A 24,485-nucleotide genomic window follows, 5' to 3' on the forward strand; every position below is an offset into this window, starting at 1 on the left:
TTCATGCCTAAGCTCAACATTGTCGTTTGTAACATCCTTGTATAAAACGAATCTAACATAATATCTATATTAAAGTCTCCTATTACCATACATTCTCCCCGTATTATTAACTCTTCTATTATATCCTCCAGAAATCTCACGAAATTACCATGCGATGCACTCGGTGAATGATATATTACCATTATTATTCCTCTATACAATTTTTCTTTCACCTCAATCGCAGCACACCAACAATTCGATTCTAATTTTTTTACTAATACTATTTCATATTTAACATCATCCCTTATATATAAAACAACCCCTCCTGTATTTCTATTTTCAGCATCGCATCTAATTATACTATAACCTGGTACGTTCACTTCACTGTCTTCAATTTCAGCAGTCAATCTTGTCTCTGATAACGCTATGAATGCCGGATTTACTTTCTTCATAATCTGATGTTGTATCTCATCTTTATGCGCCATCAAACTTTGCGCGTTTGTATACAATATTATTTCCGCTTCCTTCTGTAGTTGCTATTTCGCATCTTCCCAGCCGGCTCTCCTCTTCTCCTCCTATATCACCCTTTTAAATGTTAAACATTCTGAGCTAAGGGCGTCGTGTTCATCACTTATCTTTAAGTTGTATGTTCGAATTTTAAACATACAATTTACATATTTTTTCTTTGTTGCCGTACAATCGCTTTATGATTTCCCGCACATTTGTGGCATGTTTTCTCTCGCGTACAGTTTTTTGCAATATGATAGTATCCCCAGCATTTAAAGCATCTTTTAACATTAATGTGATTGAATATAGGACATTTTCTCCATCCTACATTTAGTTTCTCTTTTTTCAACATCAATTCATGCGTTTCTTCATCTACTTCAATTATTATCGAACCTTCTTCTTTTTCTTTTCTTCTAAGTTGATTATTATCATTTCTTTTTTCTTTAACTATTTTCTTCACTATTCGCATTTGGAATCCATCATTTATTGCATCAATTCTATTCTGCTTCTTGATTGTAGTTATTAAGTCATCATCATCTAATCTCATTTCTTCTTCGCTGACATTGATAATTTTTATTTTGGGCTTCATCTGCGGTGATTCCGTAACTTTGAAATTTTCTCCTAGTTTGTCCTGCACTGTGGCTTTCAACGTTTTCATTTCTTCTCCAGATTCACAACCCATGATCACTGCTTCCTTTTTTTAGCTTCGTTATTCCAATCGCCATGTTTTTGATATCTACCTTTTCTTTTATCAATTTTTTTGTAACTTCACTCTCTTGTTGAATCTTGGGTTTGATAATTATAACATTCTCTTTCTTTTTCTCTTTAACCGCTTCACTATAGCTCCTTTGTATTCCTCCTGTTGATCCACTTACTTCTCCCTGTATCATTCTTTTCAGCTCTTCTAGCAGTTCCTGCTTAACATTTCCCAATTCTTCACGAACTATTTCCTTGACCATCATTTTAATTTCCTTCTTACATGCTGTTTCATCTTTTATTTTTTTTACAACTTTTACCAGCCAATCTATTTTTACGTCAATAGTCGATGATCCACTCGCTCCTGATATTCTATTTCCACTACTTGGCGTCGTAAACGAACCTGTAAATCCTGTAGATCCTAGTCTGTCCCTGCCGCCCCCGGCCACTGCCGATGCCTTCTTCATGTCTGTTTCACTTTCAATTGTAAATCTGTCAAATGGGCCAGAACACGGTACCAATTCTTGATTTTTATCGTAAATCCTATGCTTGCTTACACATCCTGGATGGTAAAACAGCTTAATACGATTCACCTGATAGCAAGATTTGCATGTCACCACCTGATTTTTTATTGTCTTTTTACATGCCGAGCATCGATATTCAGCATATTCATTGTCCATGCCGATAATTATGGGCCGAAACCGCTAATATCAGCGTAAGCGATCAGTCACCTCTGTTCCACTGTCACACGTCAGCACTTTTGTGTCTACCTTTAATGTCTACCTTTCGTATGAGACTTTGGTGTCCCAGACAGAAAATGCACTTCTCACGCCCACAAAACAGCATATCTCAGCTAGATAACACTCATGGCTAATGCCGGTCTATGCCGCTATGACTTGAATAACTTTCTATCACTCCTCGAAACTATTTAACCGTTTAAAAGTTATTACTTTTGCGAAGCGATGTTTGACATGTCTTCTCCACAGAGAGAGAGAGAGAGAGAGAGAGAGAGAATTATCGTGTAGTACTCTGCGTTGATACCACTGCTTTTATTCGCCTGTAAAATAACTACTGTCATCCAAGATTATTACTTGTGCGAACTGCTTTATACTCTTGTTTCTTTATATTATTATTATCTTTATTTTAACATATCGAATGCTCATTTTGGCTCCCGGGTTCTCGATTCTCAAGATATCTCCCATTTCTCCCGAACCACTCCCTCTACCATTTCGAGTATCCTGAGTAGCTGTGGAAATTTACCGTCGCGTTAATTATCGGTCTCGCAATTGTCTTTCGCAATTGCTATTATCGTGAATGGTGCGGCTTGCCGTACCTGGCGCCCAACTCGGTTTAGTTTGCGAAAAATTGAATTTTCTGGACCGCGGGATCGATATCCGAAATACGCGCCGAAGATATGTCGTGGGTGTACTGAAGAACCGCCCTCCGAATAATCAAATAATTATCAATTAAATAGTTAAAAAGGAATACAGTTACAAATTGGCGGTTACAAATGGTTACGGTTACAAATTTTATATATATATATATATATAATAATAATAAATTAATAAAACATTATTTGATGAATAGCCTTTAATGCGTGTTGGATTATACGGATTGTATTTATCGAACTTCATTTAGTAACGATATCGAGGTAACTACTAGTTTTGACAGACATAAAGTACATAGCTTCCAAAATCGCGATAGCTAGAGATTTGAGAATGAGGATATCTTTTAATATTAAAAATGTCAGAACATTTTTAGTATTTTTTTTGTTTCGTTCCATCAGGAAGTCTTATAAGCTACTGACAGTGTTAAAACACGATTGCAGCAATGTACGCATCAAAATGGCAGGCATTTCGAACACTTGTAAATTATTGCAGGCATTCACACATTTAAACGTTTTTCTCGAAACCTGTAAGAGATAATTGAATTAAGTTTTAGTAAAAGTTGTTCCTTTTTCGAAACTCTATTAGTTTCCCACTCGATCCATGTTTCTATTTAAAATTTCAAAACTGATTCCAGTTTCTACCTATTTCCGGTTTATCCTAAAAAATGGAACCATCATCAAAATGATTACTTCGGGTGCTCATTAGTAATGAAATTTTTTTCTCAACTTTTTGTGACGTCACATTTTTGAAAAAAAATGTTGGCATGGATGATGTGAAACATCCGGTATATATTATGTGTGTGTATATGTATATACAGGGTGTCCGAAAGTTTGCGCAACACCCTTTAAGGGAAGGTAGAGGGTGTTATTCTGAACAAAAAAGTTCTATACCATTTTGCGATTTTCTCAATATTTAAGGCGTCTTTGCGCCGCGAGCTTCTCCCGGCACTTTTTGATTGATCTTTTACAATTAATATTTTCTTAAATATTGAGAAAATCGCAAAATGGTACAGGACCTTTCTATTCAGAATAACACCCTCTCCCTTCCTTTAAAGGATGTTGCGCGATTTTTCGGACACCCTATGTATGTGCGCGCGCGCGTGTGTGTGTGCATACAGGGTGTCCCAGCAAAAGTGGCCACCCTTTTTTATCTTTTAAACTAAAAGAGATAGACTACAACAAATATATATCAAATTAAATGGTTCAAACTGAACTCTATTGTAAACATAGTAATTGCTTATAGAAGCTATTTGTGTTAATGAATGGAGAGGTATATTTAATTTTTTTATAACAATGTGGATATTTCGACACTATAAAAGTTGTAGCGTTTTTTGAAGGGAATACAACGATGTATGATTTAGTATAAATGTTTTACATATACAAATTTTATCAGCGTAAAATATCGAGCGTCTATCTTTTCATTTTTGGTCCTGCGATATGGCCAACTTCTGACTCGAGTATTATGATTAAATGACAACATGAAATACGTCAATCCACATACTTCTATATATATTTGTGCGTCATATTTGACTTCTGTTAAATATAATCTACACGCATAATATGTTGAAAAGTGCACAATGTAATGTGTTCTATGACATGGCATGCTGCTCCTCGTGTAATTATTTGAAATGTAAAAATTTAGTTTTATTCCATAGGATATTTATGCGATACTGTGAAGCTAATTTTTTAGAAAAATTGAAAAAATCAAAGTAATGTGATTTTAAAATATATCTCAATTTTGCTGATATTTTTTGATTTTTTGAAGATTAGAAAATGATAATTATTAAATTTAGTATCCCAAAAAGTGTTTTCTTTTATTTATTTAAATAACAAAGACCATAAAATAGACTTTCAAATTCCTCAAAAAACTTATATTGAGCCGCTTGGTATTCGGACTTTTTTATATTTTGGATACACGTCTATCCGTACAGATCTGCCAGTTGATGTGTAATTAAGCGAATATTTTTTATTTCCGTTAATTATATCCATTACATTAAAAATTGTTAATATTGGACAAAATCTTTGATTAAAATTACATAGAACAATTAGGCGTAAAGTTGCGTTCAAACCCGTTACTGTTTTATGTATTTTCTCCAATACATCTCTAGATAAATGTGATTATACTATGTGCGTGTAAATGTATTTACGAATCCTACTATTCTCTTAACTATCGAAAAAAATCGACATTCTATCTGCGTGTCTTAAGCAAGCCTATTTTTAAGGTCGCATGCTATCTTATAACTTTGTTAATTTTGCGACTTTTTAATTAAAATTTGGGAAATATTCTCCAAACATTTATTTTCAGAAAACGTAAGAAAAAATCGATTTTTTGCGCTCTCTAAGTAAATTAACCTCTTAATTTAAATCAGATTTCTAAATTCCATTTTTAAAATCTTATAACTTTTGTTTGATTTTTCCGCATATCGTTTCACAGATATGTTGCTAAGGCATTTAAAATGAAACAGAAGATAGAAAAAACTTGTGTATATATATATATATATATATATATGCATGTGTGTGTATGTTGTATACACACATACACACATAAATGATATAATTTACATTTTGGTGAGAAACTCAGTTAAAACTAGTCTTGAAATATGATACGATTTAATACATGAAACTTCAGAGTCAATTTGATATTCGTTTGTAATCTCAATTCAATAGAGATACTCAGAGGAAGTTTGTCTTGAGATGCAGCTTGATTTATACTTATCGCATTTCAATAATCGATACTTGAGAAAAGATCGCACGTGTATATATTAATAGTCTTTGGATTGCGTATCAGCTAAGATTTGAATCGGGAAAAATTGTGTATCATTCAAGTATGGTTCGAAGGTGACTTGAGGAAAAGTTGACAGAATTATTTACAGATTTATCATCAATTATCTATACATAGAAGTACGTTTAAATTGCAGTTTAATATTAAAAATGTACTTAATAGTAAAAAAGTACATAATAGTAAAAATATTGTTATTATAAATCGTGTAATAAAAATTTTTGACAATTTACAGGTTAATTAAATGAATTGGATTGAAAATTATGATCAATATGATATATATGATGAATTGCGCGAACGTTTACCAAAACGTTATATTAGAGATGCACGAAACCCCTTCGAATGGTGGTCGGAAAATGAATTTATCAATAGATGCAGATTTCGAAAAGAATCTGTGATCTATATTACATTCTCCCTCTTGAAGAGCCTCTTCGCAAAGCATCAAGAAGAGGTCTTCCAATATCACCAATTAAACAGCTTCTTTTATGTCTTTGATTTTATGCTACAGCATCCTTCCAAATTAGTTTAATCGATTTTTGAAAAAAAAAATATTTCTATATCCAGATCGGAATGCTGTTTATATATTCTTACATATATATAAATTTGTATTTCTATAGATAGTATGCGATTTAGAAGAAATTTCTCAAGCTAGCGCTTCGAATATTGTTCGTAATATATCAAATCTTCTTGCCGGCATACGTCGGATTTTTATTAAATTTCCAATCACACGTAAAGAAATTGAAATAAATTGGCACATGTACCAAGAATTGGGCAGACACGAAAGATTGAATGGAATACCAAGAATCGATGGATCCATTGATTGTACACACATCAAAATAATTAATACACCAAGCCAACAATTTCATGAAGCTTTCCGAAATAGAAAATTGTTTTTTTCGATAAATGTACAAGCTGTAGCTGAACCTCAAGGAAAATCTTTAGATATCGTAGCCCGATGAGCACATATGATAGCCGCATATTTAATATGTCCCGTGTAAATATGAAATACATGCAAAGGGAATTAGAAGATACACTACTTGGCGATAATAGTTATCCCAGCCTTCCATATCTTTATATCCCCATATTGAATTCTCGCACAGCTCCAGAAAAATGATATTATTGCGCTCGTGCTAAAGCTCGCAATGTTGTAGAACACATGTTTGGAAAAGAAGATTTCCATGTTTGAGCCGAAGAATGGGAAATAAATTGAAACAGTATGCAACATAATAATTGCTTGCGCGGTTTTACATAATATTGTTCTCATACTTAAAGACGCTTTAATAATTGATAATAATTTTCCTATTAAATTGCCCATACCAATAGATCAGATACCACCGCGTCCAGGAGAAGGTATGGCTGTCAAGCATTAATTCAGACACATTTTACTTAATTTGATATTATCACACGTTTTAAATATTCCACACTATTTTTAAAAATGTTTATAAAGATTATTAATAAATATTTAATTGAACATTCCATTTAGTTATTATATATGATTATAATTAATGATTATAATTAATTAAATAAATAATAAAAAAAATATGAGTAATATGTAAAATTACATTTTTTATTTATTATATGTAAAATTATAACAATATTAATTATAATTTATAATATATAACATTGCAACATTATAACATAACATAACTTTTTTTTTTAATTTTCTAATTCTAATTCCGCTATATAGCTCGTGCTTTGGCTTCTTTTTGTTTTTCTCTTTCCGTTCGATTTTGTTCTTCTCGTAACTGTTTATCTAATTCTATTAATTTTAATCTCTGTTTTGCTTCGTTTTCTAAAATATTACTTTTTTTTCTTTATACAGCATTTTACGTTGCGTTGAAATTGAAGAACGTCGTTATAGTTCTCGGTGTTATATCTATTTTACTCTTCTTTATCGGTTCCATATCTAACAATGAAAAATTTAATATTCAAAAATTAAATATTATAATAAGTATTATTAATAATTATTAAATAATTTAATTACAATACCTATGACTTCAGCAAATTCTTGTGTATGTTTAAAAGCTTTCGCAGGTATGTCTAGTTTGCTCTTTTTTATCGGTTCCGTATCTATCCAAAAAAATTATTAATATTTTAAATTTATTAATATAAAATTTATAAATATTTATTAATAAAAATATTTATTATATAATATTAAATAATTTAATTATAATACGTTTATGTCATCAGACAAAATAATTGATTTACTAGCTGTAATATAATAATATATATTAGTATACATTGATATCAGTAAACATTATTGATATTAGTAAACATTTATTCTTACGTTCGCCAGTTTGTAGATTGTTGGAATCGTTAGCTAACGGAATTTCTACAATCAAATGGAGGTTTATAATTTTGATTAGCGGATCTATTTCTGCATCTCCAATAGCTTCACCCACCATCTGTGGCAATTCTATGTTGTCATTCTTTGGCTAATTCGCTTTGTTGTCGCTGTTTCAAATTTGCCCATAACCGTTGTAATTGCTTATCTGTAGCCTATATGTAAAAAATCGTTTACTTAAAGAATAATACGTGTACACAGCGAAAGAGAGAGGGGGGGGGACAAAGGGAGAGAGAAAAAGAGAGAGGTGTAACTATACATTGTAAACACGCACATACAGGTGCACGCTTTATAAATTTATTGTAAATTATAATAATTACCTTTTCATCAATATGAGAGCCAGCGTTGAAAGCAACTGCAATCTTCAGCCATGCTTCCTGCTTGGATAATTGAACTGCCATCCGTTTTTTTATTTTCTATGATATTTTTATATTTCACCATACACTCAACTAAAAATTTTTTTTCAAAAGAAGTGAAATTTTTCTTCTTTTGTGTTGATGACATTCTGTCACTTTTGTACTCACTGTTATGATTTTTAAAAAAGATTAGTTTCAAACAAATGCGTATCGCTGCTTTAATCAATATTTTGAATCTCAAAACGAATTTCACGTAAGTAAGCGTTCCGTTTTTCAATTGAATACAATTTCAGTTGATTTTTAATCAAAATGTAACTATTGAACCGTCCGTATCTCAAGACATGAAACTTCAATCTGAGTATTTTACCTGATATGCTCTTAAGATGAGATTTGGAAAATGACTATAAATATGGGCCACAGACTATTTAAAAATTTCAAATTTTATAAATTATATATTTAAGGTGTTAAATATAATTATCTTATAATGTTACTGAACATTTTGTCTTTTAATTTTTTAAATTAAATTACTTTTTGTATTGGATTACATTTACATATGTTTTGATACATTTATAACTATTTAACGAATTACATTAAACTGAATCCATACTTTTGGTACTTTTGAATTAAACTGAATATTTAATACCCAGATGATCTGTGCTAAATGCTCTGTGTTCTCTTGAGTTATTCTTATTCATTTTCGCCAGAATTATCGTTATGTATTTGCGTAAAAAACAATAATAGTTGAGCAAGACAATAAGAAAGATCGCGTGAGATTGGGACTGGGCTGTAATGGATAGGTCAAACATCAATGGATGAGAAGAGTTCAAGCCCCGATAGGGGTCCATACACCCGGGGGTCAAATATCCCTGTTACACCATCACACAAGACTACAAAGGAACATCACAGACAGTGGAGACAATTGGAGAAGTCCGAACCAGAGCCGGCCATCTATTTAGGTCAGCATCACCAACGTCATTATTATCATGATCATTATCAGCATTAATATCATCATTATCATTATCATAATTCTCATAAACACCACCAGGATTATATTATATTCATTATATTATTATACGAGTATTATATTATATTTTTGTATTCGAAAAAAGCTATCATATAATGTTCGTTTAGGACATCTATAATATCAAAATTCAATCCGACAATTATTTTTTGTCAACATATATTCATATGTGTTCCTATATTTGTTGGTGCATTGCTCTTAAATCCTCAACGCTATGCTTCAGTCCCACTCCCGCGAGTCCGAATCTCTCTTCCTTCTCATCGTATAGCAACGAACAGTTTGAGCAACAAATTATTATGTTCATAGACTACCGTTGAAAAAATCAAGATCGATTTGTAAATCATTTAAAAATGATTTTGACAGCAATGAGATGATGATGATAGGGCAAAGGGGTGGCAAAAGGAGATAAGAAGGGAGAGAAGAGAAGATTATGAGGTGATGCGAATTAAAATCAAGATCAAGATCATAGTGACAATTTACCAATTTCAGGTATCCATCCTGTCATTGTTAGCCAATTAGAATCTATCGTTCCTCTTCTCTTCCTCGACATAGCTTTAAAGCTTTATTTGCTTATTTTATGCATCATGTATTGTTTAATGAATGAATCGTGTTTTTTGGAATAGGCAAACAACTGAAAGATTGGAAAAAGACAGATTGTCTGAAATACCTGTTACGATTTATAGAATGAAAAAAGTTTGTCTGAAAATGTAGCGAAATATAAACAAATAAAAAAACAATATACTTATAGTTTTAAATTGTGCCATACGAGATATGGCTATTAAATAATCGAGAATTAGCGCTATAAATAGAACTTTATGTGAAATATTGCACATTTTAACTTTTATTCTCTTCAATACACTCTCCTTCCCTGTCAACACGTCGTTGCATTCAGTTTTTCTCTTCTATTAAAAATAATTTGAAAGTCTATTTTTGTTAAATCTTTTAACAAATACATTGTTTTTGCTTTGACCGCCTCTTTAATGGACTCAAAGTCTGTTAAACTTTAAATAAAAAAATATTTCAAAGTTGCATATTTTAAGAACGAAAACAAAGAATGCCATATTATTCAAAGTGTGTATTATTTAAGAATGCACCCTCTACAATGTACATATATGTGAAAAGGAAAATGATTTATGATGTATAAGTTGATATCAGCATTTAGCATTATGTTATTTAGCAAATATATGTTATAAATAACTTTATAACATATATTTTGTTATACTTATATTATAAAGTTATAACAAGTATGTAGGTTATAATACATATATATAAGTATACTACAAACTTGCATTTATTATCTTTACTAATTTTGAAATTGCAGTTTATTCATAATTATTGGTAAATGTGATAAATTCAATGACTCATAAAAATTTATTAAATTTACCATAATCATTGGTAATTATGTATAATTGCCGGTAATTATATATAATTGTTAAATTATCAAATTTACATTAACATAGGGTGATATACAGGGTGTCCCATTTTAAAGGACCCACTCAAATATCTCAAAAACACTGCGTTAAATCGAAAAATGTTTCAAACAAAAGTTGTGTGGCTTCAAGGGGACCATAAGATGGTGACAATGATTTGACCTTGGAAAATCATTTGAAGGTCATGTGAAGGTCAACTTTAAAATCTTAAATGGAAACCCCCATTTTTTATTTAGTATTCTTGTAGCTGACATCGAGAAACACACTATCCAAAACTTTCCAAAACACTATAATAAAGTATTTTTTATTAAGTATTTTTTGAGTTATTTTATATTTTAATCTGACATATTTTGATATAAAAAATAAAATATTTCGTAAAATATTCAGTTTTCGATAATTTTACCGTAATACTTCTATGTACAGAATAATAAGACAAATTAATTAGTGTCAAAAAAACAAATAATTGTTTAAAAAAATACATTGCAAATAATTTTCTTAAAAACAATTTTTTTTTAATGCTAATTGATTTGCTTCATTATTCTGTACATAGAAGTATTACGGTAAGATTATCGAAAACTAAATATTTTACGAGATATTTAATTTTTTATATCAAAATATGTCAGATTAAAATATAAAATAACTCAAAAAGTACTTAATAAAAAAATACTTTGTTATAGTGTTTTGGAAAGCTCTCGATGTCAGCTACAAGAATACTAAATAAAAAATGGGGTTTCCATTTAAGATTTTAAAGTTGACCTTCACATGACCTTCAAATGATTTTCCAAGGTCAAATCATTGTCACCATCTTATGGCTCCCTTGAAGCCACACAACTTTTGTTTGAAACATTTTTCGATTTAACGCGGTGTTTTTGAGATATTTGAGTGGGTCCTTTAAAATGGGACACCCTGTATATAGTAACATATATATAGGATGTCCGATATTGATTGTATCACTTCTCATGGGCAGATAAAGTTGGTGAAACCGAAGAAAAAAGTCCTTTATCATTTTGCAATTTTTGTAATAATTAAGAAATTAATTAAAAAAGATCGACGCAGCGAGAAGAGAACCCAAAAGTACGATCGCTAGGCGTGCGATAAATGTTTTGGGAGGAGCGCTCTACAAATGACAACGGTTACGTACGAGCGATACATAATGGATGGATTCTAGCGTCTTAGCAAGCACATAAGATGGGTTGTCCATTTTTACTGCGCGCTCATATTTGCGTGTATTCGCTGATCTTTATTAATTAATTTCTTAATAATTATTACGAGAATTACAAAATGTTAAAGGACTTTCTCCTCGATTTTACCTGCTCTAGCTACATGAGAAGTGATACGGTTAATATCAAATACCCTGTATATATGAATAAACCTGAAGAAAAAGGTGTTAATTGAGACTTAATGTATATATATATATATATAATGGACGTTATTATTAAAATATACATTTTTAAGACTTCTTTTTTCTCACTACAGCTATATCGAATTAAGGCTGAATTGGAAATATACATTTTTTTTTGCAAGATATATCGAAATAAATAATTTTTTTGTGTACCTCATTTGCTTTTTATAATATAGATTGATAAAATATACCGAAGTTTCGTTTTTTAATAATTAGCATTAATAACTTATTTATATATATTTTATATTTTCAGCAAATACGGATCTCTTATAGCAATGGATTAGAATTTGATTAGATATTTATTAATATACTAATTGACAAATGTATCTTTGATATATTTTATCAATCTGTACTATCGAACACAAACGAAATAGCATATGAAAAAATAATTTATTTTGATGTATGCCGCGAAAAAAAATTTATGATTTCTTGCTTCTAATATATAATTCAATGCATCAGTGAAGTATCAAAAACCTTAAATTTGTGACTTATGTATTATATATTTAATAAGATTTTTTCTTTCAAATGCATATAAGAATTTTCTTTAAGATATATACACGCATTGTGTTAGAACTTGTCTTAATTTATTAAGCATGTAATGTAAAATATAAAGTGCTTAGTAATAAAATATAAGTGTTTCTTACAAATATATAAAAAAATAGTGCAGGTAATTGTGGAAATGAATAAAAAGACATAATTAATTTTTAAGTTTTTATGATTTTAATATACATACACACATGCATAAATATATATATGTATATTCATTATATTTATATGCATGTATATAGAAAGACTTAGCTGTCTGATTAAATTAACACATAAATTTTAATATTATATTAAAATTATGAGATACATATAAATGAGATATAGTAACAATAGAAAAACAATATAGTCTTCAAGATATTATTAAGATTTGTTTATGTACTTGCACACTCACACAAATGCAATTTGAAAAGTTTTTACAGAGAAATTACTACATTTATTAATGAAAAATTTTATTAGTTAAAAAAATTTTTTATATTTATGTACATCAAATATTATGCACAGAATTTTATACAAGTAATAACTTGAATGTTATATATTTTTGTAATAAAATATATTTTATAAATAAATGTTTATAGATCTGTTTACTCTTGAACATTGCATGATATACTTTATGTATGTCTTGCTTTTTGCTTATGGTATTAACGATAAATAAACTTCTAGAATGCACTATCCGAATCTATAAGAATCAAAAAATTGTATAGAAATTATTTTTCCTTTATTTTACTATTTTGTATATCATTTAACAACATTACTTGAAATTAAGTTCTTTATTATAATAAAAATACGAAAATGTTAAACATTTTTATATGTTGGTAATATTTATATGCAGAGTTTAAGAAATATATTAATATTGGGAATTTATTCAATTTAATATTTTATTTATAATACTTATAAAGCCTACATGTTATTGATATATGCTAAAAAATGTATGTATATGAAAAGTTTAAAAGAAAGAATACACATATTTAATTAATTCTACAACTCTGCTTGCAAAGTGACATATATCATAATTTCTTACTTAAAACAAAAATGGATTAATATTTAAAATTTACTAGGTGATTTGCCATCATATATTACTCGATTCCAGTGGGATATGGCTAAATATCCCATCAAACAATCTTTGAGAAATATCGCGGATATTATCAGTAAACAAGTGGGACAAATTGATGCTGATTTGAAAACTAAGTCTACAATGTATAATAATTTGAAAGGTAGCTTACAAAATCTTGAAAAAAAACAGACGTAAGTTTTATTTTGAAGAATATACTAATTGACAAATTATTAAGTGAACATATATTTAATTTGACACATTCTCAATAGGGGAAGTTTATTAACACGTAATTTAGCAGATTTAGTGAAAAAGGAACATTTTATCTTGGACAGTGAATATCTAACTACTTTGCTTGTAATTGTGCCAAGGTGAGTAAATACATATAGCCAAATTTCGACACTATATTATAGATTTTAAGGCTATTATGTAAGGATTAAATGTTCATAATGTAAAAAATTGGTATTTATGTCTTATATTTTTAGATCCAACTTTCAGGATTGGTATAGTTGTTATGAAAAACTGACAGACATGATTGTACCACGTAGTACTCAACTTATTACTCAAGACTCAGAATATGGATTATTTACAATCACTTTATTTAAAAAAGTAATTGACGAATTTAAATTACATGCTCGTGAGAAAAAATTTATCGTACGAGATTTTACATATAATGAAGAAGAACTAGCAGCAGGTTTGTTGAAACTTTGAGATCTTATATATTTAAAAAAATTAAAGTAAATATATCTATGTTATGTAAAGAATGAGATTTCTTTTATTTACATTATAGGAAAATATGAAATTACAAAGTTGGTTACTGATAAAAAAAAACAATTTGGACCCCTGGTTCGCTGGTTGAAAGTGAATTTTAGTGAATGTTTTTGTGCTTGGATCCATGTCAAAGCTTTACGTGTATTTGTTGAATCTGTTCTTAGGTACCATTAAATGTCGTATGAAATACAGTGATAATATTTAGTCAATTATAACGTGTAATATAAATGATTTATAGATATGGCTTACCTGTCAATTTCCAAGCGATATTATTGCATCCACATAAGAAATGTGCGAGAAGATTACGTGACGTTTTAAATCAGCTTTATGCTCATTTAGATTCATCTGCTACAACAGCGCAACATAATCAAGATGTAAGTTATGCAAATTATGTTATTACATTATATTGTTGGAATTAAATAAATTTAATTATAATTTTAAAACATTAAATTTCCTGTTATTATTTTTGTAAATACATATATGTCTATTCTAGATATAATTTTTTTGTGAAACAGATATATATTTACAAAGATATTTTAATTTTAACAGAATGTGGATATACCAGGACTAGGTTTTGGCCAAAGCGATTATTTCCCATATGTTTATTATAAGATCAACGTAGATATGGTTGATAACAAGGTCTAATTATTAGAATTTATTTTTCTTTTACCGAATATCACACTTCGATTTATTTGTGAACAATGGCACATCAAGAATCTAAGGCAGTACATACAAATTTCTCGTCCATATTAATACATAAAAGGATAATGCATTTCTAGAAACTTTTCTTTAACTATATCTTTATAATTATAAATTATAATTTATTACAATTGGAAAAAATCGTCACAAAGCCTTTTTCTGATAGAAATCGTTATTTTTTTTAATTATTAAAATATTGGGAATATTATATTATATTACAACCTATAATATTATTCAGAATTGTGCATAATAGTTTTTGCATTCCTTTATATATATTTTCTTCAAGTATTAAATATATATAAAAAAAGTAATTATGTATCAAATTATGTATTACATATTACATAATAATGATTAAATTCTCAAGTAATTTTTATCACAATTACATATTTCTGAATTATATTTATGAATTAAATGTAACTATAATAATATAAATTGTATTTGATAATTTATTGGATTTTATTAATTAACTTACTTTTTAATACTTGAAGTGCAATTTTGCACATTAGAAATTTATACCACTTCTAAAAAGTATTGCTACAATGTATAATCCTATGTATTGATCTATCATATACAGAGTTAAAATGTTGATTTTTTTCAGTAAGAAATCAAGACTTATACAGAGATATATGCCTTGTTATTATAAAAAATTCTATAAGAAACATTCATAAGTGTATCATATGAATATATTTAATGAAACAAATGTTATATTCGCAATTTAGAAAATAAATATCTTATTGTTGAATATATTAAAGCAATTGTTATGTGTCATGTATTCTTATATAAAGTATTTTATTGTTTTAAATATATTTAGTAATTATGGAGAAATCATTTTCATATATGCATATAATATATGAAGATTAGTTATATATGGTATAAAAAAGTGATTATCATACACATTATCGTTAAAGTCTATAAATTTTAATATACAGGGTGTATCATAATATATAGGACTCACTTCAGCAGTGGAGAGGATACATAAAAATAATTTAAAAAGTTCACGTAACATGTGTCCCATTTGACTTTGTGTCCGAATTATAGTCATGTTTGTACTTAGTAATGTGGAGCTGCTTAACGTTATAGGAAGCACCCAAAATGACCACCTTTGACTTGAATGCAAGGAAATGATTTAGAAAGAAATGATCCGTGTAGACGTCTTGTTTCTGCTGCATTACATTCGGCAAATCCATACATTAAATGTATGCATATCTGCTATTTCCTGATTTGAATAATTTATTATCATAATAACCCCTAGAATATGTCTAATGCACAGTACAGTATCAACTGCTCTTGTCAAGAGAACAAATTAGAATAATCCATAGAACATAATCAACAGGTCGAGAGATATAGAGTATTGCATACAAATAGTTCAGTGGAATCACTTGGCTATAATTCGAAAACAAGGTCAAATAATTACTCCACCAGTAATAGTGGTCAAATGGGACACATGTTTATATGAACTTTTTTCATTGTTTTCGTGTCTCGTGTCCACTATTGAAGTGAGTCCCACATGTTATGGTACACCTTATATTATATATTGTTTGAATGAAATATGTATTACAATAGCCGATTATAGCGGTCAAATATCTTAATAAAAGGTATCTATGGTAATAGAAAATTTATAAAATAAAAATATAACAGTATATTAGGCTCTAAATGTCTAAATATATAATAATACTCGCAAATAAATAAGGTGATATGGGCAAATAAGAACCAATGCGCTGAATAAGGAGCACCAAAAATAATATTCTTCGTATGTTTAAATTATGTTTATTAATTAGATGTTTCGGTCCGAATATTGAATCATCTTCAGTAATTTGAAATAATATCAGAAGTATGTCGAGCGAGCACTTGTGACAATATTAATAATTTTAGTATTTTTGGCGCCTTTTACCCAGCGCATTGGCTCTCATTTATCCGTCTCATCTTATTTATCTGTGAATATTTTTATAAAATAATGTATAATTATTAACAATGTTTTCAAACTTCTTGATATTATAAAATTTAATTCCTAGAAACAATTGATTTTATATAATATAAAATGCAGAAACTAATATTTGTTGATTGTAATTACTTATAAGTTAATATTCTTTTTTGTCAATTATTCTATTTATAAATTTATAATTTATATATTTCTGAATCGACACCATTACAACCTGCATAAAATAAATTTAAAATACATTATATATATCAACTTATAAAAATGTATTTACTGAAAATATTTTATATTGTTAAATAAGCTCAATTTCCCTTATTAATTACAGTGTAAATTATACATATAAGAAAAGTTCATGTATAATATGATTTCATGTGTTATAAAGATCAATATTATACCATTGAACTGCATGATTATTATAATAATGTAAACCAATGTACAATGTTTTAAATCGTATAAGAGTAGAATCCGATGACAATACTAATTAATTTGACTTTTAAGTCTGCACAGAGAATCGAGTTCTGACGTGTGTATAATAAATAAAGAAAAAAATTGATATACAACACACACACACACACACACACACAGAGTTCAATTATGTAAATATGTTTAAAAAATAATCATATAGTCAATTAATTGTTGTGAGTTATGTACAGATAAATGTAATTGTACAACTAATAAATATTTCAAATTTATTGACGATATCTTTTTGTTTATATATTTATTTTTTGTAAATGCACTTTTGACATATGTATATCACGGCTACACTAAAGATATTAATTTGATCGTCGATGTATGAAAAACAGGGACACAAAAAGAAATCGAAATCTTAGTTTAAATTAGTTTATTAGAAACTTCAATTCTGCGAATTCGCGGACCGACTGATTATGAGTGCATTCGATATCTCGAATCGCGATAATTTAACCACGCGATAGCCATATTTTATTGCGCGAGGACTGGCGAGCGTTTCGTTCGAGTCGAAGCTTAGTATATGTACTCCCGGCAAAGTCTAATAGCCACACAATAATTTGAGATGAGCAAGTATTATTCAATTCATCGATAGTAAGCATAGGCTGTTCGTGCGTTACGAAATAAACGATTAAATTATATAAACTTATTAATATAGGTACACAGCAGCTTAATTATAATTTTAAATTGCGCAGGCTCACTACATTTGTAAAATAAACTTATTTTGCACGTAATTAAAAAATTTATCAATTCACAAACGTAACATTGGTATATTTGTAAATCACAAGCGATTTCCTGTCGATTACAGTTATGAGTTATCATAAAATCTGTTTATTACTCAAAAGTATCAGCTGACATTATGACTAAATTAAAATTGCTAATTACAAAAAAATTTAATTTGTCACAAACGTTAAAAATAGACTCACAATCAATCACAAACAATTTACAAACGAAATACACTCAAAAAAGTTAAAAATAATCATATTTTATAATTTCTGCCGACTGTCATCATTTTAAATTCTTTTTCAACTGTTCTTGACGTTGAAACTTTGAGCTATTCATTCTTTCGTTAGACTCTATGTAAAGTAGGTGAAATTATCAATTCGATAAATTATTGACAAAATAAATATGTCTAACAATAAGATATTAACATGGATTAAGCCATCCAGAGCTTGTACTGGATGAACATAAAGTATTCTGCAGAGCATGCGGTAAAATTGTAAGTATCGGAAAGAAAACAATGTTTTTATTTAGCTATAGCAAAAAAGGATTCAAAAGTATAAATTTTAATTATTATTAAATTATTAAACATTTTTAATGGTTATAATAATTAATTATAAAATTTTTGTTGTTGTAATTATACATAATTTATTTTATTATATTAATCATTTAAAATTATAAATCAATATTAGCCTTATTTATATAATATTAAATATATTTTGAAATTTTGACTGTATATATAAGACAAAATAACTCTGCAAATAAGAAATATTATTTTTATTTTAAAATTGCTACTTCAGATATCCCGTGACAGAAAATATTTAATAGATCAGCATACTAAAACTCCTTCACATATCGGAAAATGCGAAAAATTTTAAAAATCTACTGCTCTTCACTAAACTTTAGGCCAATGTTTAAAAAATAATTCTAAACAGACCGAACAAGAAGAGTTCAACAAAGATTTGTTAAGCTCTAGTCGCTTCAAATATTCCTTTAAATATGTTAAACAATATAAATTTTCAATTATTTCTTAAAAAATATTGTGAACAACATATCCCTAATAAAAGTACACTACGAAAAAAATGTATAAATTCATGTTATGCTGAAACAATATCTAAAATCAGACAGATTATAGGCAATAATTATGTTTATTTTATAGTGGATGAAACTATCGATAGTTTTGGTCGGTATATTGCGGATTTATTGATAGGTTCTCTTTGCGAAGATAATATAAGTAACATATTTAATATCGTCAAAACCACAGACTTCTATATAATATACTAGACTGCGAGCTTCTTATATACTAGTCGTATATTCGTGTCCCGAAAAAGTATGTATTAAAGTGCTGTATTGCGCATGCGCCAAATAAGCTTACAAAGAATGTTGTTTACATTCACGTATATGGCCGCATATGACAAGAGAGAAATTTAAGAGAAGAGAGAGAAATAGAAGAGTAAGTATGCATATAATACATTAAAATTTATATTAAAATTAAAAAATATCTTCTTTATATAAAAGATTAATCAAAAGATTAGGTATATATTTTTTTAACTTAACTAAAGCAGCATTTTTTGAAGTAAAAGAATTATATAACCTAATGTTAAAAAGCAAACGAATAAAATTGCAGCGCATCAAAATATTGGAGATGAACCTAGGTCAACATGCCGCAAAAATGTATAATAAACGAGTGCCAAAGTGTACAAAGAAAGAATTGTGGAATTTCTTTTTTTAAGTAATTTTATTGAGATATATATGTTGTAATGTTTTATATAGAATTGTGATATATACATAATATATGCGATTAGTTCAATTCATCCACAAACATTTTATAATTTAACTTGACATGCTAGCAGAAAGCCACATTCCATCAACTTATTCGGTGCATTCGCTCTAACCTATGTACAAGTTTTGTACATAAAAGTTGGGTACATCTCACAACAGGAGTTCACAGTCTAGTTTATTATATAGAAGTCTGTGGTCAAAACAGCTGGAAAAACAAACAATTTAACAATAACTCACTTCATTCAAGACGGATTGTCAGAATTTTTTTTACCCGAACATGTGTCTTCTCAAAAAATTCGACTATTATTGTTAGATGCCATACCATATATTAAAGCTGGCCAAAATTTAAAAATATTTTATGAAAATTTAATCCACGTCAGTTGCTTAGCTTACGGTCTTAATCGTGTAGCTGAAGAAATTAGGAATCAATTTCTATTAATTAATGATTTGATTAAAAGCGTAAAAAAAATATTTTTGAAACCTCTACGGGTTCAATTTTGCAAAGAGCAACTCCCCAATACTCCACTTCCTCCTGAACCTATAATAACAAGATAGATTACATGGCTGACGGCGACTCTTTTTTTATGCAGATAATTACAATGCTATAATGAATGTTATTCTTGCTCTTACAAATTCGAGCTTTGCAATTGAAAATTGCATAGAATTATTTAAGAAGTCCGAAATTCAACAACAACTTGGATTTATTAAGAGCAATTACAGTTTCGTGGCAAAAATAATTGAGAAATTGGAAAAAGAAGAGATGAGTTTGTTAGAATTAATTGAATTAATCGAAGAGTTCGAAACTTCATGTAAAAATGTTAAAGGTAAAATTGGTGCGGCAATTTTTAAAAAATTAAATGACGTTCTGGAAAAAATGTAGGTTACAAGCTACTAACTAAAGTTAACAGAATTTTGAAAGGCGAATTAATTGCTAATGATGATAACGACATTAACTTTCTTATTCCTGAATTAATTAGTAAACTTAAAAACGCCCAACATCTGTAGATGTTGAACGTTCTTTTTCCATTTTTAAATCTTTTTTATTTTATTCTCTAATTTATTCTCAGACAGAAGGCATAGATTTCTTTTAAAAAATTTTGAAAAACATTTAATAATATATTATTTTAACTCTCAATAAAAATTTTTTTTACATTTAAAATTTATATTTAATTTTCTTAAATATAAGTTTAGTTTAAATATAAGTTCATATGTACAAATAAAGTTTATATCTTTGAATATCGTGATTATTTATTTTGTATTTGTAAAATATATATTATTTGATTAAAGCTTCTTTTATTTTCTATTTCATTTTGCATTTCTTCCTACAAATTTGAAATATTATAAAAAATAAATATTTATAGATTATAAATATATATCTGCATATTTTTTGCAAATTTTAACAAATTTTTGCATATTTTTACGTATTTGCATATTTTTGTAAAAATCCGTGCATATACAGGGTGTCCGGTAAAGATTGTGCCAACTCTCATGAGAGGGTAGAGCACCAGTAAACTGAAAGAAAAATCCTGTTACATTTTTTTCTATAACGCTTAATAAAGGAGATATTATTGAGTAAAATCTGGTCAATCTCAACGCCAACTTTTAGCCGGACGCACGTCGATAAGCCGCCCGTCTGTTAATGTGCGTCGTAGCGACGGAGCGCTCACGCACACCACCAGGCGCGCGGCTAAAGATCAGAGCTGATTGGCAGACTTTATTCAACAATAACTTCTTTATTAAGTATTATAGAAAAAAATGTTACAGGACTTCTCTGTTCAGTTTACTATGCTCTAGCTACTCACAAGCGTTGTCACAATCTTTGCCGGACCCTGTATATGCGCATATTTCCTAAATTTTCCGTGCATATAATCCGAAATCTAGTTATGAGTTATGAACAAAATGCATTTTACTCCTATAAACATGTATTATACTCGTATATAAAATTTTATATTTTACAAAAAAGTATATATATAAAAATAAAATGCGAAATGTTTCGTAAAATATATTCAAAATTGTAAACAAAATTTTTATTTGTAAGTTTTCATTTTTCATTTAGGAAGGAGTCAGGATGGCAACAGGCAATTAATAGAGATAAAATCAAGTAAATGATTTATTTCGATATTACTATTTTTAAAAAGTTAAAAAATTAATTACATAAATAATCAAATTAATCAAATTAAATTGAAAAAGAATAAGAAATAACAAAAGTAAAAATGGCAATGAAAAATATAATAAAATTATCAACAAAATTATAACAAATATACAGCAAAATGCATGGTTGGGAGATACCCATATGGACCTACTTCAAACGTTACTAAAAAATTGCTCTTTTGTCTATCTTTATGATACATGGAGAATTCAATGTCCCGAAACAATAGAGCTTATTTCAGTTATGCAAAATCATATACAAATCTTGCATAGCAGTATATCGAAATATGATGGTCACTGGGTATGTGCTATTACGATATCAAACAAATATATATTATTTAAATGTTATTATTAATATTAAATTAAAATAAATGTATTTTATTATTACTATTATTATTATTACTATTAAAAATGTAAAAGAAAAACGATAATGTGGGATTGAGAGATGTGAATTTAATAAATCTTAGTTTTGCCCATGATATTTCAAAGTTAATAAATCTTACTATCGTTAGATTTAAAATTTGACTTTCTTTAAAATAAATTTTTTGGACTCGTTGATTTTATATCATTTTATAAATTCATCGCGTAATACAAGAATATTTTTATTTAGCATTTATTAATACAACACAGTAACATTTTATTATTACAATATGAAGTATAAATATTAACAAGTAAAACAAAGAGGAAAAGTAAGAACAAAAGCAAGGTAGCAAGGTGTATCGTCTATTTGACGTCAATAATTTGTCATTTGAGGTTGCGAACGTCATATTACCAAATGAATACATAATAATGATGTCATTTTTTTGACCTATTAATGACGTTAATTATTACTATCTTATGACGTATTTACAACGTCACACTTTTCACTAATTAGTAACGTCAGTTATTTGAACATTTAACGACGTATTAGTAAGGTTCTATCAATGGCCAATTACTGACATTAAGTATAATCTATTCTGTATACTTGCAATATCAACTTTTTGATCAAATTTTAGATTAACTTTATTTACATTCGATGTATCAATAATGTTATAAGTTTTGTTGACCATCAACTTAACATTAATTATTTGTTAGGATTAATTACCCAGGCAAGGTATCGTCATTATAACGTTATTTTAAGGTCATTTCTCGTCATATGACATAATGTTGTTAAAATATGTCAATTTAAAATTAATGTATTTAAAGAAAATTATAAATATTTTATGATACTTATAAAGTTTGCATAACTTCCTGTTCAAAACCCTTGAAAATACAGTATTATATTATATTACAAAACTATAAAATATTGTTTAATATTAATAATTAAATTTGATGTGCATGTTTTCATATATCCAAAATTATTATTTATTTAATATTTTATGAGAAATGTTACGCGCAACATTTCAAAACTTTACAAAAAGATACTTTAGCCGTTAGTTCGTTTGTTTACCGCCATGCGACGCGCGACGCGCGTTATATTCTTCTTCTTCTTTTCTGATATGGCTGGGAGACTTTCCGAAAGGAATTGTCTATACACCATTAACTAGGTATAGGTATTAGATAGGTTAATATATGATAAACTAATATAGGTATTGGATAGGATAATATATGATAAACCAATATAGGCATTATATAGGATAAAACCATTAAAGGCATTATATAGTGCGAAAACCTCTTTTTGGGTCATATGGGAGGATGGGACCCGAGCGGAATCGAACCTGGAATCTTTCGATTACCAGCCTGCGACTCTACGCCCGGCGCCACGCATCGCCCTGTTATCTCTTATCTGAGTTTCAGGCATGAAAATTATATAAAGCTTCGAGCAACTGGTAGAAGATTAAAATGTATTTACTTCTATCAGTTTGATTTCTGATGCAATCCTAGTATAGGGAATTCAGATATTAGACTGATAGTTTTAAAAGTCGGTCAGATAAATGTTCAAAAAAGTTAAAATCATCCGTTTATTGTCATTTTATTATCATACATATGACGTCAATGGTCTGTGATTAAAACCGTTATATTAACGTCACTTTTATGTCATTTCAAAGGTGAATTTGACGTAACCAGTAACTAAAAAATGACGTTATAATGACGACACTTTGCTACCTGGGAAATGACGTATATTTGACGTCGATTTATAATGTCGTTAAGGCTCCTGAGTAGTCACCGCGGCCATATTGGAATGATGACGTCAGAAGCGAGAAATGACACGCTAAGAATTCTTGCGTGCTATTTTTAAATAAAAAGATATTTTAAAGAAACAAGACTACAGATCGCTTTAGTATACTCGTAAAATTCCTAAACTTTTTCTTTGACAATTAATAAATAACTGTAAAATGAGTGTCAAAGTAAGCCTAGTCAAACGGGAAAACATATAATCTGATAGCTGTCGAAAGAAGTGGAAAATGTTCTTTTCACATAATACTTAACTTGTTAAGCTTAGTTTTCGGACAATTTTATAAGTTTCACAAATACGTTACACGTCACAGC

The 24,485-nt window shown here is 28.6% G+C and overlaps 1 protein-coding gene and 1 pseudogene across 1 annotated transcript; one reads left to right on the forward strand and one right to left on the reverse strand.

Annotated features, from left to right (window-relative positions):
* Positions 1–288: 288 nt before the first annotated feature.
* LOC138933667 (uncharacterized protein PF3D7_1120000-like) lies at positions 289–1,465 on the reverse strand (annotated as a pseudogene).
* Positions 1,466–8,718: 7,253 nt separating this feature from the next.
* Positions 8,719–17,589, forward strand: Vha44 (V-type proton ATPase subunit Vha44). Its single transcript, XM_070296602.1, has 7 exons — positions 8,719–9,004; positions 13,503–13,689; positions 13,768–13,866; positions 13,981–14,189; positions 14,286–14,430; positions 14,505–14,640; positions 14,816–17,589. The coding sequence occupies exons 1-7, from the start codon at positions 8,857–8,859 to the stop codon at positions 14,909–14,911; spliced, it is 1,020 nt and encodes a 339-aa protein (XP_070152703.1). The 5' UTR covers positions 8,719–8,856; the 3' UTR covers positions 14,912–17,589.
* Positions 17,590–24,485: the final 6,896 nt, after the last annotated feature.

The sequence above is a fragment of the Polyergus mexicanus genome, unplaced genomic scaffold, assembly GCF_030449975.1.
Source record: "Polyergus mexicanus isolate NDT 795.1 unplaced genomic scaffold, iyPolMexi1.0 SCAF_1, whole genome shotgun sequence".
Taxonomy (NCBI): domain Eukaryota; kingdom Metazoa; phylum Arthropoda; class Insecta; order Hymenoptera; family Formicidae; genus Polyergus; species Polyergus mexicanus.